The sequence below is a fragment of the Hyla sarda genome, chromosome 7, assembly GCF_029499605.1.
Source record: "Hyla sarda isolate aHylSar1 chromosome 7, aHylSar1.hap1, whole genome shotgun sequence".
Classification (NCBI taxonomy): domain Eukaryota; kingdom Metazoa; phylum Chordata; class Amphibia; order Anura; family Hylidae; genus Hyla; species Hyla sarda.
The window spans coordinates 151,880,589-151,897,712 of NC_079195.1; the positions used below are offsets into that span (position 1 = coordinate 151,880,589).

At 43.1% G+C, this 17,124-nt stretch overlaps 2 protein-coding genes and 1 long non-coding RNA gene across 4 annotated transcripts in view; 1 reads left to right on the forward strand and 2 right to left on the reverse strand.

The window, feature by feature from the left end:
- Positions 1–17,124, forward strand: part of LOC130282579 (rap1 GTPase-GDP dissociation stimulator 1-A-like) — a 475,415-nt gene that overhangs the window by 175,965 nt on the left and 282,326 nt on the right. The gene's annotated exons all lie outside the window — the stretch shown is intronic.
- Positions 6,634–13,018, reverse strand: LOC130282584 (uncharacterized). Its single transcript, XR_008846460.1, has 3 exons — positions 12,848–13,018; positions 10,678–10,785; positions 6,634–6,996 (listed from the first exon to the last, which is right to left on the reverse strand). It is a non-coding gene; the product is annotated as an uncharacterized LOC130282584 (long non-coding RNA).
- Positions 13,992–16,150, reverse strand: LOC130282580 (uncharacterized). Its single transcript, XM_056530941.1, has 2 exons — positions 14,721–16,150; positions 13,992–14,208 (listed from the first exon to the last, which is right to left on the reverse strand). Exon 1 carries the CDS (start codon positions 16,064–16,066, stop codon positions 14,837–14,839), a length of 1,230 nt encoding a protein of 409 aa, XP_056386916.1. The 5' UTR covers positions 16,067–16,150; the 3' UTR covers positions 13,992–14,208; positions 14,721–14,836.

The following is a 17,124-nucleotide window of genomic DNA, read 5'->3' on the forward strand; positions in this document are numbered from 1 at the left end:
ACTCCCCCACAGCCCTCGTTAACCATTTTATTAAAAGAAAATAAAAATGAATCCGCCGTAATCCATCAAATCCGCCATAATCCTCTTCATACACGGATCTGAAACGAGAAGAAAAAAAACGCAAAAAATTGGTCATGATATTTTTGGCACTGTCCGCTGGGGAGAGCACCCATAATGCAATGTCTACCCAAACAGGGAGTCACCAATTGGTGCAAAACTACAACTCCCAGCATTCCCAGACAGCCTTTGGCTGTCAGGGCATGCTGGGAGTTGTAGTTTAGCAACAGCTGGAGTCTCCCTGTCTGGGTAGACACTGCCAGAAGGGTCTGCTCACATTATACAAAACGAACAATGTGAACATAGGGGGCAAAGCTACACTGACCTGCCTGGGACTTGAGGGACTTCGTCTTCTGTATACACTATATAAAGCTATCTATAGATAGCTGTATATAGTGTATACCGCCCAAAGGGTTAACATACACTGTCAAGCAGTGTAAGTTAACTCTTTCCTTGCTGGGCTTGCGCATAGTGCACAGCTCAGCAAGGGGTTAAGTGAGCCAGCAATGTGTATACTGTATACACATTGCAGGCGCACTGTAAGTTCTTGCTGGGCAGTAGATATACGATGTATACCTATGGCTCAGCATCAGTTGTTCTCCCGGCTCTGTAGCCCTGAGAACAGCTGATCCCGACATTCACATCAGGAGGATCGCAGCGGGTGTCAGGAGGTCCGCTGGGATCTGTCCCTTACTGCAGGTACTACTACTCCCAACATGGAGCAAACTCTGTTCCATGCTGGGAGCTGTAGTACCTGCATTAATAGACAGATCGCAGAGAGTGTAATTTCTGACACATGATGCGATCTGTCTATTAATGCAGGTACTACAGCTCCCAGCATGGAGCAGAGTGTACTCGAGTAGTAATACTTGTAGTTATGGAAAGATCACAGCGGGTATCACTACTGACACCCACTGTGATCCTCCTGTATAATGTATGGATGCAGCGGCCGCTCTTCTATGGTCCCCTGCACTGCCGCATATATACACATATTCCTAGAGCTGTGAGTGGCTGAAACCATCTGGCCAATCACAACTTTCTATGGGAAATATGAATATGTGTATGTATACGTCAGTGCAGGGGACCAAAGAAGAGCGGCCGCCTCATCTATACATTATACAGGAGGATCGCAACGGGCGATCTGTCAATTAGTACAGGTACTACTACTCCCATCATGGAACAGTGTGTTCTATGCTGGGAGTAGTAGTACTACCTAAAAAATAAAAAAAAGGTGAAAAACACACACACAATACATTTTTATTATTGTCGGCTACATTTTTAGTTCTTTACCCGCCCACATAAATTGATCCGTGTTTAAAAATGTATAAACATTTCGTAATAAAAAAGAGACATTTTGTTAGATACAAATTTTTCCATCACTACTATATCTTTTTTATTATTTTTTTTATGGTACCCTACGAAATTTTAATAAAAAAAGGTATCCCCATCATTTTTTTGGATCGCTAAAGTCCAAAAAAGAATAAAAACCGCCTACAAAAACGCAAAATTTTAAATTAACATGGTGTTTTTCTTGGCGTTTTTGCTCTCCCATAGACTTCTATGGGATGAAAACGCCACGATTTCAGGGCAAAAAACGCCAAACTAGGTTTTGTTGGGAGTTTTGAAAATCCAGCCTCTGAGCCCGAAATTGCTGAAAAACCCCAAGAGGATAAAAAAAAATGCCAAACTGAAAACGCCAAGTGAATCTGGCATTTTTCAGTTTACTATTGACTTGCAGCTAACATCTGGACACAGCGTTTTTTCACTGAAAAAACGCTGTGCGGGAAAATTGGCATTTTTATTGCCGTTTTGGCAAAAAAAAAATCTCAGTGGAGTTCCAGCCTTAAAGTCCTTCTTGAAAGCTCCCATTGAAATCAATGGAAACTCCATGACAGATTTCTGCTGGTTGTGCAGACTACAGTGCAGAGATAACTGCAGCGCAACAGCTGGAAGCAAGAACAGCTGATATCTGGGAGCTGGACATCATGGGAACTCAGACCGGAGGAGAAAGGAGGGTTGAGGGGTTGGTAGACAGCAGGTCGCAGAGCTTTCGCACTGAAGGGCTTCTATGGTGCGCCCGTGGTATTTCTTTTGGTGAAACAGAAATAATATGGCACAGCGCCGTGCATTTACCCGCCAGTAATGGCAGACATCAGCGATCGCACTGATGTTTGCCATTAACCCCTCAGATGCTGTGATAAATACAGATCACAGCATCTGTGGCAGTGTGGCACTTAAAATAGCTGATCTGATCGCCCGCAGCTCTGGTGCGAAGATCAGATCAGCCAAGATGGCAGATGGAGGTCCCCTCATCTGCCTCCGTCCGTCTCCGGGGGTCTTCTGCACTGATCTGCCTTCCAGCAGACCAGAGCAGAAGATCGCCGATAAAACTGATCAGCGCTATGCCCTATGCATAGCACTGAACAGTATTAGCAATCTAATTATTGCTATAGATAGTCCCCTGTGGGGACAAAAAAAGTGTGAAATAAATGTAAAAAAAAAGTTTAAAAAAATGTGAAAAAGCCCCTCTCCCAATAGTTTAAATTAAGTTTTAAATTACCCCTTTTCCCCATATTAATACACAAAAGCGTAAAAAAAAAAAAGCTATAAACAATAAACATATTTGGTATCGTAGCATGTGTAAATGGCCGAACTATAAAAAAATATAATGTTAATGATCCCCTATGGCGAACGGCTTAAACGTAAAAAAAAAAGCTCCAAAATTTCAGCTTTTTTGTCACATCAAACTGCAAATTTTTTTATAAAAAGCGATCAAAAAGTCACATACAGGGTACTAAAACAAACTACAGATCATGGCGCAAAAAATTTGCCCTGAATATGGAAAAAAATAAGAAAGTTACAGGTCGTCAAATTAGGGCAATTCTAAATGTACTGAGATTCTTTAAAAGCAGCACAAAAATAGAAATGTATGTAACCATGGGTATTATTTTAATCGTGTTGACCCAGAGGATGAAGAAAACATGTAATTTTGAACTGTAATGTGTACAGCGTGAAAACAACCCCCCCCCCCCCCCCCCCCCCCCAAAATTTGCAAAATTAAGATTTTCGTTTAAATTTCCTTACACAAAAAATATTTTTGGGGGTTTGCCATACATTTTAGGATAAAATTTGTGATGTCATTACAAAGTGCAACTGGTCACGCAAAAAACAAGCCCTCATATGGATCTGGAAAAGTTGCCCAGTTGCCCATAGCAACCAATCAGATTGCTTCTTTCATTTTGCAGAGGCCTTGTTGAAAATGAAAGAAGCGTGCTGATTGGTTGCTATGAGCAATGTTTCCTCTGGACAGGTTTTGATAAATCTCCCCCTATAAGGCTATGTTTCCACTTGTTTTTTTTTTTTTTTTTAAACCTACGAGGACATCTCTTAAGTATCAAAATTCCTTTATTATGTATCAAAGAAAACAACCCTCCTTTAAAAATACCAACCCTTAAAATACACTAACCCCAAAAAGTCAAGAGAGGGAACGACAGGAATACTTTAAAAACCCCTACATCACCTCATACACAATGGTAGTATCCCATATCAGAAACAACAGCAAGGCATGTTGATATATGATGATGTCAATAATTCTCACCAGGCTGTGACATGATGGAGGTATCCGGTGCGCCCAACTAACACCTCGACGCGTGCTTCGTTCCTTCGTCAGGAGATGTGGGCGAGTGTAGGTCGCTGCATTAAATACTATGCTCCATAATGGCGGTGCATGCTCCATTCTCCCAGGCTGCCTGACTTACGGGAGGCGTCACAGGCGTGTACGAATCACAACAATGACGCATGTCCGCCCCACATGACGGAGCATGCGCACATTGAGTTGGCACTTAGAATCAGGTGATAATAGAGTAACCCACCAGAGCTAATCCTGGTGGTTGAAATAGGAAAAAATGGAATGTAATAATATGAATGAACCACAAGAGGGAGCCCTAACTATAATAACATGCCTTGCTGGTGTATATGAATATGAATATTTTATTTTACATCATCCTAATGTATTACATAACAATAAATAGTACAAAACAAGTTATATTGAGAGCTAGATCCATCCCCAATTGCTGCTCTATTGATTACAAAAAATACCGTATTTATCGGCGTATAACACGCACTTTTTAGGCTAAATTTTTTAGCCTAAAGTCTGTGTGCGTGTTATACGCCGATACACCCCCAGGAAAGGCAGGGGGAGAGAGGCCATCGCTGCCCGCTTCTCTCCCCCTGCCTTTCCTGGGGTCTAGAGCGCTGCTGTCGGCCCTTTTCACCCCCTGGTTATCGGCGCCGCTGCCCATTCTGTCCCCCTGACTATCGGTGCCGGCGCCGATAGCCAGGGGGAGAGAAGCGGCGCCGACAGCCAGGGGGAGAGAAGGGGCAGCGGCACACATTGCCGGCGCTGCTGCCCCGTTGCCTCCCCCCATCCCCGGTGGCATAATTACCTGAGTCCGGTCCGCGCTGCTCCAGGCCTCCGTCGTGCGTCCCCGGCGTCATTGCTATGCGCTGAACGGCGCGGCGCATGACGTCAGAGCGCCGCGCCGTGCATAGCAACGACGCTGGGGACGCACGACGGAGGCCTGGAGCAGCGCGGACCGGACTCAGGTAATTATACCACCGGGGATGGGGGGAGGCAACGGGGCAGCGGCGCCGGCAATGGGTGCCGCTGCCCCTTCTCTCCCCCTGGCTATCGGCACCGATAGTTAGGGGGACAGAACGGGCAGCGGCGCCGATAACCAGGGGGTGAAAAGGGCCTACAGCAGCGCTCTAGACCCCAGGAAAGGCAGGGGGAGAGAAGCGGGCAGCGACGGCCTCTCTCCCCCTGCCTTTCCTGGGGGTGTATCGGGGTATACACGCGCACACACGCACCCTCATTTTATCATGGATATTTGGGTAAAAAACTTTTTTTACCCAAATATCCTTGGTAAAATGAGGGTGCGTGTTATAGGCCGGTGCGTGGTATACCCCGATAAATACGGTAATAATGGAGCCCTGCCATATGAAAATAATGTTGTCGTTGAATCAATGCCACATGACGACGGACTGTATATAATGATGTTCATTCTCCTGTAGCATCAATCTCTCCCAATAACCCATGAACAAATTTTCATATGCAGTCCCACTCACCTGCAAATAAGATCTGTCCCTAAACACAAAAAAAAAACTGTGTCGCAGGACAAAATCCAATAACTCCAAAATCAATTCTATCAGGTCATGGGAAAGATTGCTGCCACTAAGGAAGAATCTGCATGCTTTCAGTCCGTCGCCATGGGAAATGGAGGAATATAATGATTCCACATCACTCGTAATCAGCATCATATCCTCTTCCAATCTCATGCCATCAAGGCATTTCAAAACATCTGTCGGATCAAGTAGGTACGATGGTCTCCACCAATGGCTTTAAATAAGAATCAATATACTGACAAACCACATCAGTGACACTTCCTGTCCCCGAAATTATAGTGCACCCGGGGGGGGGGGGGGGGGGCGGGCGGCATAGAACATCTTTGTGCACCTTAGGTAGTAGGTACAATGTAGGTACCCTAGGGTGCATTACCCTCAGGCCCTCATAGATCTTTTTTTAATAATGGTGCCTCTCTCTACTGCCTTCACCAGGATGGAATCCAATTTGCCGGAAAATGTTGCTAGTCGATTGCTGGGAAGTCTCTGGTAAATGTTGGTATCACTAAGCTGTAGCCTGGCCTCCGCCTCATACATTGTACATGGCCACACACACCCACATTGCCCCCCCCCCCCTTGGCCGTTGGTTTAAAAAGTGCCTCATTCATGTTTTTTAATATATAAAACACCAGAAAAACTGCCACAGCTTTTTACTGCGTTTTGACAGTTTTTCTGGCGTTTTTTTTTCTAGTGTTTTAAAACAGCCAATTTTATACCCTGTGGCAGTCTTTTTACTGTCTTTTTACGGTCAGATGCAGAGCGCCCGGTCCACAGAGTGTAAGGAGATGAGGAGTGATGTATAGCATCACTACTCACCTCCCCGGGCCATATTGTATATAGGAATGCATAGTGTTTTACTGTATACTATACAGGAGCTGGGAATCCAGCTGCTATACTGACGGATCTCCCTGCTCCTATAGCCCTTTGGGCAGTAAATAGGATATACAGCTATCTTTAGATAGCTGTAGATAATGTATACAGTAGGAAAGATCCACTTACTGTACTTTGTTCCTGTCCCGGTCAGGTCAGTGTAGCACTGCCCCCTAGTAATGATGTCATTTGGGGGTGGAGCTACAGACAGGAGCCAGGGTGGTGTGAGGCTTTGTTTACATTGTATGTTTTTTATAATCTGTACAGACCCTTCTGGCCTAGGCGGTAACAGGCTGGCATTATCTTAGTTGGGGAGGGCCAATAACAATGGTCCTCGCCAACCCTGGTAACGTCAGGCTTTTGCTGCTTGCTTGGTATCTGACTAAGAATGAAATATGGGAGACCTTATACTATTTTTTTTTTCCATGAATAAAAAAAAGCATGGGGTTCCCTGTATTTTTTTTCCAGCCAGATACCAACCAAGAAACAAAAGCCAGACGTTACCAGGGTGGGCGAAGACCATTGTTACTGACCCTCCCCAGTCCATATAATGCCAACCTCTTACCATCTAGGCCCAGGAGCATCATTTTTGATGCTCTGGGCCTGTTGGTACCGGCTCTTTCTGGTACCTCTGTGGTGGTGAATACTGGGGTTATATTTGGGGGTTAGCGCTAGCTGTTTTTGGGGCTAATGCTAAACCCCACTTAGAAATGGATTCTGTCTATAAGACGGCTTCCACTACTAAGCCTGAAAATTTATTTTAAAAAAATTAATTTTATAAAAAAAACTCTCCCCCACAGCCCTCGTTAGCCATTTTATTAAAAGAGAAACAATCTGGTTAATCACCGTAGTTCACCGAATCCGCCATAGTCCTCTGCATGCACTGATCTGAAACGAAAAAAAAAAAAATAACACAAAAAATGGTTAGTACATTTTTTGGTGATCTCCGCTGTGGAGAGAGCTCATAATGCAATGTCTTCCCAAACAGGGAGCCTCCAATTGCTGCAAAACTGCAACTCCCAGCATGCCCAGACAGCCTACTGTGAAAGGTATGCTGGGAGTTTTAGTTTAACAACAGCTGGAGTCTCCCTATCTGGCAAGATAGTGCCAGAAGGGTCTGTTCACATTATACAAAATGTACAATGTGAAGATGCGGACATTTTGGGGAAGGGGCAAATGAAAAAAAAAAAAACACAAGTGGGAACCTAGCCTAAGGGCACCTTGCATGCAGAGTTGCCTAACCTATATGAATGTGTTTAGGTTGGGCTTGAGTCAAAACCCTAATCCCTGGAAAAAGTTTAACCTTACCTGGGGGTATGAGCAACAGACTGGCATCTGCCTTTCCATTCACCCACACATCAGGTGGTGCTTGTGACAGAATGACAGAAGGTGTTCATTGTCCTGGACATCCCCCCCCCCCCCCCCCTTATTCGGGTAAATTTGTTTTTACATTGGGGACTGGACCTAAATTAGATGTAACCACAATTTGATGCACATTTGCTATTGGGTTTCCAAGGTCCTATTGAGGGCTGGAGAGTGATCCAGAGGAGGCAGAGGTTCTTTCAGTCCCTGCACAAATGTCCAGTTTTGCAACAAACCCAGCAAGTTGGGGGTCCGCTCACATCTCCCACTCCCTCTAGCTCATCCAGCTCCCTGATAGGGCATTATCCCCTTTGGCTTATGAAATTTTGAAATTGTAGTTCTGACTCCACACCTTCAGCAAAGGAGGTTTTCACTCCATCGTCAGAACATTTATACATTATCTCGCTTTCTCTCTTTCTCCCACATACTAGACTGTTCTAGGATTTCCTTTATCATGCATCCAGCCTCTGTGTTCCCTATGGAACCTCTTCCAACTTTCTACATAAAGAGATTTATACTTTGGCATACCAGCCTTTCTCAACATTATGTCACTCCCCACTACTGCATTCTTCTCTAATCTTTACCCGACTATATGCTTTACTGTTTTAATCCTTACAACCAAGGGCTTTTAGTAGGGCCAAACTGGGACCAAAAATAGGCCTAGGCATTTTAGAATTAGCAGCCCTTTTTTTGGTGGGGGTCCAAATACTGGGACCCTGACTGATCACCTCATTTCAAGAGGCTCTACAGCGGTTGCAAAAATAATTAATACAACTCTGCCAGCCAGATACTGTGCCTGCTAAATATAACTCTGACACATATTGTACTTATAAAAATACTAATGTCACAGATAGGGATGAACGAATCTGACAAATCCGAATTCGTTACGAATTTCAGGAAAAATTTGATTCGCAACAAATGTGAATATCGCTGCGATTCAATCACTTGAATCGCTTCATTAAACGCCATTTAGTGCGGTCCAGGCTCCAGGGGCCCGCATCTAAAATGGCGGATCCACATGTGAGGACATGGGGCAAGGAATCCTGGGAAGGTGGGAACAAGGGTCAGCAGGATAACCCTGAATCACATACAGAATGCAGCCTATCAGCAGTCAGCCACCCCTGTGATGTCACAGCCCTATATAATCGGCAGCCATCTTGCGGCCAGTCACATCAGCATTCTATGACAGAGAGAGAGGGATAATCAACAGTGTGTGTTGCAAAGAAATGCATTTTTACAGCAGCAATTCCCAGTCCCATCAGTGTTCTATTGTAGAGAGAAAGAGGGACAGAGAGCAGTGTGTTGCACTGAAAAGCTTTTTTACAGCAGCGATTCACCTCAAGCCCAAATCCAGCCTAGAAGCACTGATAGGGAAGGGAGTGAGATTGAGAGAGAAAGTCCAATTTTGGGTGTAGTACACAGCAACTGTGTGCTGCAGCACTGGTGTGTGCAACAACTGAAAAGCTTATAGTAGCCAGCCAGTTAGGTTAAGCAGAGCAATAAAAGCGTGTTGTCCTCTATTAAGTGAAACCTGTGCTTACATCTAAGTGGTGTACCATTTTGTTCCTGTTAAAGTTTTAAGGGCCTAGATATTGTGAAAGGCTAGCCAAAAGTACACATCTGCTGGTGTTGTAGACAAATACTGTTTTAAGCGTACTGGAGCACATTGTCCTCCCCTCATAAGTGCAATTATGTACATCTAAATGGTGTACCATTTTGTTCCTGTTAAATAGAGATGTCGCGAATTTAGCATGCTCGCGTACACATAGCCGAGCGAACATATGTGAAGTTCAATCCACCCCCTATACTTTAACATTGCAGTAAATTTTGACCCTGTCAGTCAGAGTCAGCAGACACATCACAGCCAATCAGCAGCAGTCCCTCCCTTCCAGACCCTCCTACCTCTTGCACGGACGCCATTTTACCCTCATTCAGCATGCTGCAGGCTTAGGAAGTGGAGGGTCAGAGAAGCTGCTCCTGCTGTAAAGGGAAAGCGATAGCTAGGTTGCTGCTAGGTGGTGTATTCAGGGTCCAGTTTACTTCTAAAGCACTAGTGTAACATCTGCTTTAAAGACAGCACCCAAAAAAGCCCTTTTTAGGGCTGAAAGATATCAGTCTGTGTCTTGCAACAGCTGGAGGCACCCTGGTTGGGAGGGAACCGCTGGTTAAAAGGGGTACTCCAGAGTCAAACTTAAGTTCCTTCAAGCAACTAACTACTACAGTATTCAAAGGGCTGAAAGATATCAGTCCGTGTGTTTTGCAACAGCTGGAGGCACCCTGGTTGGGAGGGAAACGCTGGTTAAAAGGGGTACTCCAGAATCAAACTTAAGTTCCTTCAAGCAACTAACCACTACAGTATTCAAAGGGCTGAAATATATCAGTCCGTGTGTTTTGCAACAGCTGGAGGCACCCTGGTTGGGGACCACTGCTTAAAAGGGGAACTCCGCTGGCAAGCTTTTTTGCTCATTGTCACACTAGTGCAAATCACATTTAGTGTGACAGTTGTGCAAATTAAAAAAAAAATCTTTTTTGGCTGTTAAATAAAACCAGTCGTCACTGTCAGCTCACGTCACAGTTGCCAGTTTTTTTGCCTGCAGGGCAAATTGTGTCACTCTAGTGCAAATCACATTAGATGTGACAGTTGTGCAAATTAAAATAAAAAAATCTTTTTGGGCTGTTAAATAAAACCAGTCATCACTGTCAGTTCACATCACAGTTGCCAGTTTTTTTGTCTGCAGGGCAAATTGTGTCACCTAACGCAAATCACATTAGGTGTGACAGTTGTGCAAATTTAAAAAAAAAAAATTACAGGCAGAGGAAGGCTACCCCGCAGGGGCCGTCGTGGTGCTGGGATTCCCTCTGGCCCTAGAATGGCCAGTGTTCAGAGACCACGTATCCTGAGCCCCCAAAGTTCTGAGGACTTAGTTGACTGGCTATCACAAGACACCCAATCTACTACAGCTTCCGCTCGGAACCTTAATGCAACATCCTTCTCCTCCTCTAGCTTAGCTTCGGGCACCTCTCATGCTACCACTTGCCCGCCTGTCGCCACCACCAACACTAGCACCACAGCAGCTTTACTTGATCCGTCAGAGGAGTTATTTACACATCAGTTTGAAGACATGAGTGATACGCAACCATTATTGCCAGAGGATGTAGTAAACAGGGATATGTCTCAGTCAGGCAGCATTACACACATAGACGTACGGTGTGATGATGATGTTGTAGCCGATGCTGCTTCCTTTCTTGAGGTGTCAGATAGCGGTGAAGGTGTTGATAATGACGATGTGTCCGTGGATGCCACGTGGGTGCCCGCTAGAAGAGAAGAAGAGGGGGAAAGTTCAGATGGGGAGACAGAGAGGAGGAGGAGACGAATTGGAAGCAGGGGGAGGTCGTCGCAAGGAGCTAGTGGCACAGTTAGACAGCATGCATCGGCACCCGGGGTCAGCCAGACAGGACGCCAATCAATGCATGCTGTTGCAACCACCAGAATGCCGTCATCGCAGAGCTCAGCAGTGTGGCATGTTTTTTGTGTGTCTGCCTCTGACAACAGGGAGGCCATTTGCAACCTGTGCCAGAAGAAACTGAGTCGTGGAAAGTCCAACACCCTACTAGGCACAACTGCTTTGCGAAGGCACATGATGTCACATCACAATCGCCTATGGGATCAACATGTCAGTACAAGCAGCACACAAAGTCAAAGCCGCCATCCTCCTCCTGGTCCAGCATCTTCGGCCAGGTCAACCACTGCTGCCCTCCTTGCCCCCTCTCAACCATCCGCCTCTCCGTCTCTCGCCTTGAGCAGTTCCTGCTCATCTGCCCACAGTCAGGTGTCTGTCAAGGAAATGTTTGAGCGCAGGAAGACAATGTCTCAAAGTCACCCCCTAGCCCGGCGTCTGACAGCTGACTTGTCGGAACTGCTAGCCCGCCAGCTTTTACCATACAAGCTGGTGGAGTCTGAGGCATTTAAAAAATTTGCAGCCATTGGAACACTGCAGTGGAAAGTACCCGGACGAATTTTTGTTTGCACAAAAGGCAATCCCCAACCTTTACTCCATTGTGCAAAAGGCAATTATGGCATGTCTGGCACACAGTGTAGGGGCAAGGGTCCATCTGACCACTGATACCTGGTCTGCAAAGCATGGTAAGGGCGGGTATATCACCTACACTGCGCATTGGGTAAACCTAGTGACGGCTGCCAAGTATGGAATGCGTGGTTCTGCAGAGGAGTTGGTGACAGCGCCATGACTTGCAGGCAGGCCTGCTGCCACCTCCTCTACTCCTCCTACTTCCTCCTCTTCCATAACCTCCTCGGCCGAGTCCACTGTTGCATCTTGCTCCACTTCACCGGCACCCCCCCCAGCTCCCCAGGTGCTATTCCACATCCCGGATACGGCAGTGTCACGCCATCTTTGGGTTGACTTGCCTCAAAGCGGAGAGTCACACCGCACCAGCGCTCCTGTCTGCCCTCAAGGCACAGGTGGACCAGTGGCTGACTCCGCACCAACTGGAGATTGGCAAGGTGGTTTGTGACAACGGAACAAATTTGTTGGCGGCATTGAGGTTGGGCAAGTTGACACATGTGCCGTGCATGGCACATGTGTGTAATCTGATTGTACAACACTTTGTGCTCAAGTACCCAGGCTTACAGGATGTCCTGAAGCAGTCCAGGAAGGTGTCTGGCCATTTCAGGCATTCCTACACGGCCATGGCGCACTTTTGAAAAGAATTTCTTTGTGCTTTTCACCATCCTGCATTATAGAGTCTTCTGGACTTTATGATAATTTAAACTTGAATTTTCAAGAGTACTAACCATTACACAAAGGAATGCTTTTTGCATGTGATTTTTTAACTTACATTTTCAAAAACCAAAAAAGGGGGAGGAGATATGCTCATAGATGTATAGGGTCCTGTGATAAACACTCTAAATATGAAACCAAAAGAAAAAGAAACCACTTGAAAACGGACCATGCATAAACTAAAATGAATTTTATTGAGAATAATATAAAGACATATAATGATTACACACACAGCGTGGACAAACAAAAGTGGGAACCAGGGAGCAGGGGGAGATAAAAAGAAGGTAACAATAGTATATATAGTGTCCAAGTGTGCTGAACAATTTAAAGTGCCAGCAGCGTGCCATAAGTAAATAGGACCAATATGTTAAAAACGCACACAAAACGGATCACAGAGAAAACCAGATGTAGTAGTGGCATAAAACAGTAACACTCCCTCCGCTCCCCAGTTACCCACCAGACCTCCAACGCGTTTCACCCAACGGGGCTTTATCCAGGAGTGGTGGGCAACTGGGGTGGGGTACCTTATATATGCACAGCCGACCAATCACAATGGTTACACAAGAAGAGATGATTACCTGAACGCCAGTATGCACTCCGGCGCCATTACTGTCCTCGACCGCCGCTACACTGCACCACTTTCGGGTATAGTGTTTAGAATGTAAAAAAGAGCTACGGCAAAATGGCCGTCCCTAGACCCTAGAGGCAAAAATGCTTGGGACTACAAAAAAATGGCCGCCGCGCATGGGCAGTTTATGAAGTGCCATGTTAGCACAATAAACATCAGAAATATGGCCGCATACATACAAACAGGTAGGCTACATAAAAATGGAGGTCCTGCATAAGTAAAGTGATGTACTAGATTTCTAAGTTTTATATAGATAATTGTAGCAGCGGTAATTGTAAGGAGGACATAAAGTGCAGAAGTGCATATAATAGGCATAGAATACATACAAAGAAATTACTAATATACATATAAAACCACATAGGAAAAATATAGGAATTTCATGATAACAAATATGCAAGGTAAAATACGGGAATATATTGACAAATAAAAAATGTAATGAATAATAAGGTATAAAATATAAAATATGCAACAAAGAACAAGATATACATATATTAAGAAATATATATGAAAAATTTATTTTATATATATTAATGGGCAGTGAATGTGCTGCAAAATGGATATGCAATACAGTGTAATAAGAAGGGGAGAAAAAACATATATATGTACACGTAAGTATGTAGGTGCAAACACATCACCTACATATATGTAGAAAATCAGTGAAGGTGTTAAAGTGTAAGAACTGTGTGAGCACAAATGCGTGAAAGAATGATAAATTGCGTAGTGCAATTAATAAATAATATAGAAAAATATAAGTAGATGCGTGCTACAAAATTACATATAATGAAAATGTGATGGGATGACACCAATACTTGCAAAAGTGAAGGAAAGGTACAGACCACATGATGGTGCAATTGGTGAAATGAAATAAAGTGAAATACAATTGGAAAAATTTGACAAGTGTGTGAGTATGCATAAAAACCAGTGTATCATTGAAAAATATATAGAAACTATATCAATTCATAACGCTATAAAAGCCACAATTTAGCAAAAGGAGCACAAAAAATATAAAAAATACAAATAAATATAGATAAATAAATAACATGAAAAGAACAAATAAATAAATAAGGTGCAAGTGCGAGAAAAATGGGGGGCCCTCCAGTGCAAAAGTAAGTGAAAAAAGTAGAATAAAGATTAAACATATACTATGTCCACAAATGGACACAACCAGGTCCAGTTAACATATTGTCCCGTATTATAATTCCTATATAATTGCAACTGAGCATATATGTGTTGAAGTTGTTGTGAAGAAATCCTATATTAAGGGGATGCTTGGTAATCAAGAGGGGGTGTCATAGTTGTTGGTCAGACGGCCTGCAAAACAAAGAAGAAGCAAAGAAGAAAGGAGAAATAGGAAAAACCAATTCGTACCATATGAAGAAAACATATAATTGTGAGTATGGCATAAACACACCATATAGCAGTGAGAAGACATGAAAACCACCCAAGTGAACTGTTAAAAAATGAGAGTAAAATAAAATGAGGGGCAAGACAGCCCAACCCACCAAATAAGCCAAACTCAGAATGTGTATAATAATATAAAAAAAATATATATATAAAAAAATATGTATATACACATATACACACACACACATATGTATATATACATATATACACATATACATATATACATACATACACACACATGTAAGAGGTGTTAAATACAAGGAAAATCAACCTCGTAAGTGTAAGTTAGTAATAGTTAATCAACCCATGACAAAAGTCATACATAGACAGAATCCCCAGCAGAATGGAACCGCATAAAAGTGCCAAGTAAGGGTCCCAGAGGCTAACATAACAGAAAGAAGCATTGTTAAAATACTTACCAGGTGGCAGACCAATAAGAAGCCATATCACAGGAAAGGGGCAAAACTGTTGTACTCATTTAGTCCATATGGAGACCTTGCTCGCAACTTCTCAATCCACATCGTTTCTTTTTTGGCTAGAGCCCTTTTCCAGTCTCCACCCCTTGTGTCAAAATACACACGATCAATGCCGCGCGTACCTGTAACAAAGAGGAATCACACCCATGAGCAATCTTAAAGTGTCTCGGTAGGGTCTTTAGGGTGTCTATGTCATCAACATCTTTGGCCGCAAGTATGTCTAACACATGTTCACGGACCCGTCTGCGGAATTCCCGTGTGGTTAAACCCACATAAATCTTTCCGCACGGGCACGAGGCCAAATAGACAACACCCTTGGTGGCACAATCAATTCGATGTGTAATCCGATATTCTTTACTGTTGTCAAAATTGGCAAAGGTCTCAGATTTCACAATATTTTTACAAGCAACACAATGGCCACATGTGTACGTGCCCCACTTCGGGCCTTTAGACGCAAAGGCATTAGATGGAGTGGTCCCCCTGTGATAACTATGTACCAGCAGATCCTTTAGGTTTTTTGATCGCCGATAAGTCAGCGAAGGTTTGTCCGGGAGATGACTCGCAAGTATTGGATCAGATAATAATATAGGCCAATACTTGCCTAAAAATTGATGTACTTCCGATGTCCTAGAGTGATGGTCCACAATAAGTCTAATCATGTTCTCATTGTCCGGGTGCGCTATGTTCTTCTTTTTGCCCTGTAAGAGAACGTCCCGTGAGGACATTTTTGCACGCTTATACGCACGTTTAAGACACTGGCCACTATACCCCCATTCTTGAAACCGTACCTGTAGATCTTTGGCCTGTTTTTCAAAGTTGACATCGTTGGAGCATATTCTCCGAGCCCGTATGTACTGTCCCGCCGGGATGTTATTTATCAGGTGACGAGGATGTGCTGATGTTGCATGAAGGACCATATTTGCCGCAGTTTGCTTCCTAAAGAGGTCAGTCGTAATAAAAACCTGTTCGTCCACATCAATTTTTATGTCCAAAAAATCAATGGAGGGCTTACCAATGGAGTGTGTTAATTTGATATTGATGGAATTGCAGTTGAGTCGTGAAATGAATTTTTCCAATTCTATTGACGTACCCTGCCAGATGTTAAGAATATCGTCAATATAGCGCCCCCAAAATTGCACCTTCTCACAGCCCCAGGAAAAGATTGGCATATGAGGGCGCACAAGACGCCCCCATTGCCGTTCCCTGGAGCTGCAGGTAGAGGGTCTCCCTGAAGATAAAAAAAATTGTGTGACAGTATGAACAGTAGAGCCTCTTCCAAGAAAGTGCATAGATTTTTAGGCAGAGTGCTAGATGCCAAGAAGAAGCTTACCGCTTCAATTCCATCCAGATGTCTAATGGACGTATAAAGGGACTGCACGTCACACGTAGCGAGGAGCATATTTTCATCCAATTGTATATGATTAATTTTCCGTAGGATTTTATTTATTTATCTATATTTATTTGTATTTTTTATATTTTTTGTGCTCCTTTTGCTAAATTGTGGCTTTTATAGCGTTATGAATTGATATAGTTTCTATATATTTTTCAGTGATACACTGGTTTTTATGCATACTCACACATTTTTCCAATTGTATTTCACTTTATTTCATTTCACCAATTGCACCATCATGTGGTCTGTACCTTTCCTTCACTTTTGCAAGTATTGGTGTCATCCCATCACATTTTCATTATATGTAATTTTGTAGCACACATCTACTTATATTTTTCTATATTATTTATTAATTGCACTACGCAATTTATCATTCTTTCACGCATTTGTGCTCACACAGTTCTTACACTTTAACACCTTCACTGATTTTCTACATATATGTAGGTGATGTGTTTGCACCTACATACTTACGTGTACATATATATGTTTTTTCTCCCCTTCTTATTACACTGTATTGCATATCCATTTTGCAGCACATTCACTGCCCATTAATATATATAAAATAATTTTTTCATATATATTTCTTAATATATGTATATCTTGTTCTTTGTTGCATATTTTATATTTTATACCTTATTATTCATTACATTTTTTATTTGTCAATATATTCCCGTATTTTACCTTACATATTTGTTATCATGAAATTCCTATATTTTTCCTATGTGGTTTTATATGTATATTAGTAATTTCTTTGTATGTATTCTATGCCTATTATATGCACTTCTGCACTTTATGTCCTCCTTACAATTACCGCTGCTACAATTATCTATATAAAACTTAGAAATCTAGTACATCACTTTACTTATGCAGGACCTCCATTTTTATGTAGCCTACCTGTTTGTATGTATGCGGCCATATTTCTGATGTTTATTGTGCTAACATGGCACTTCATAAACT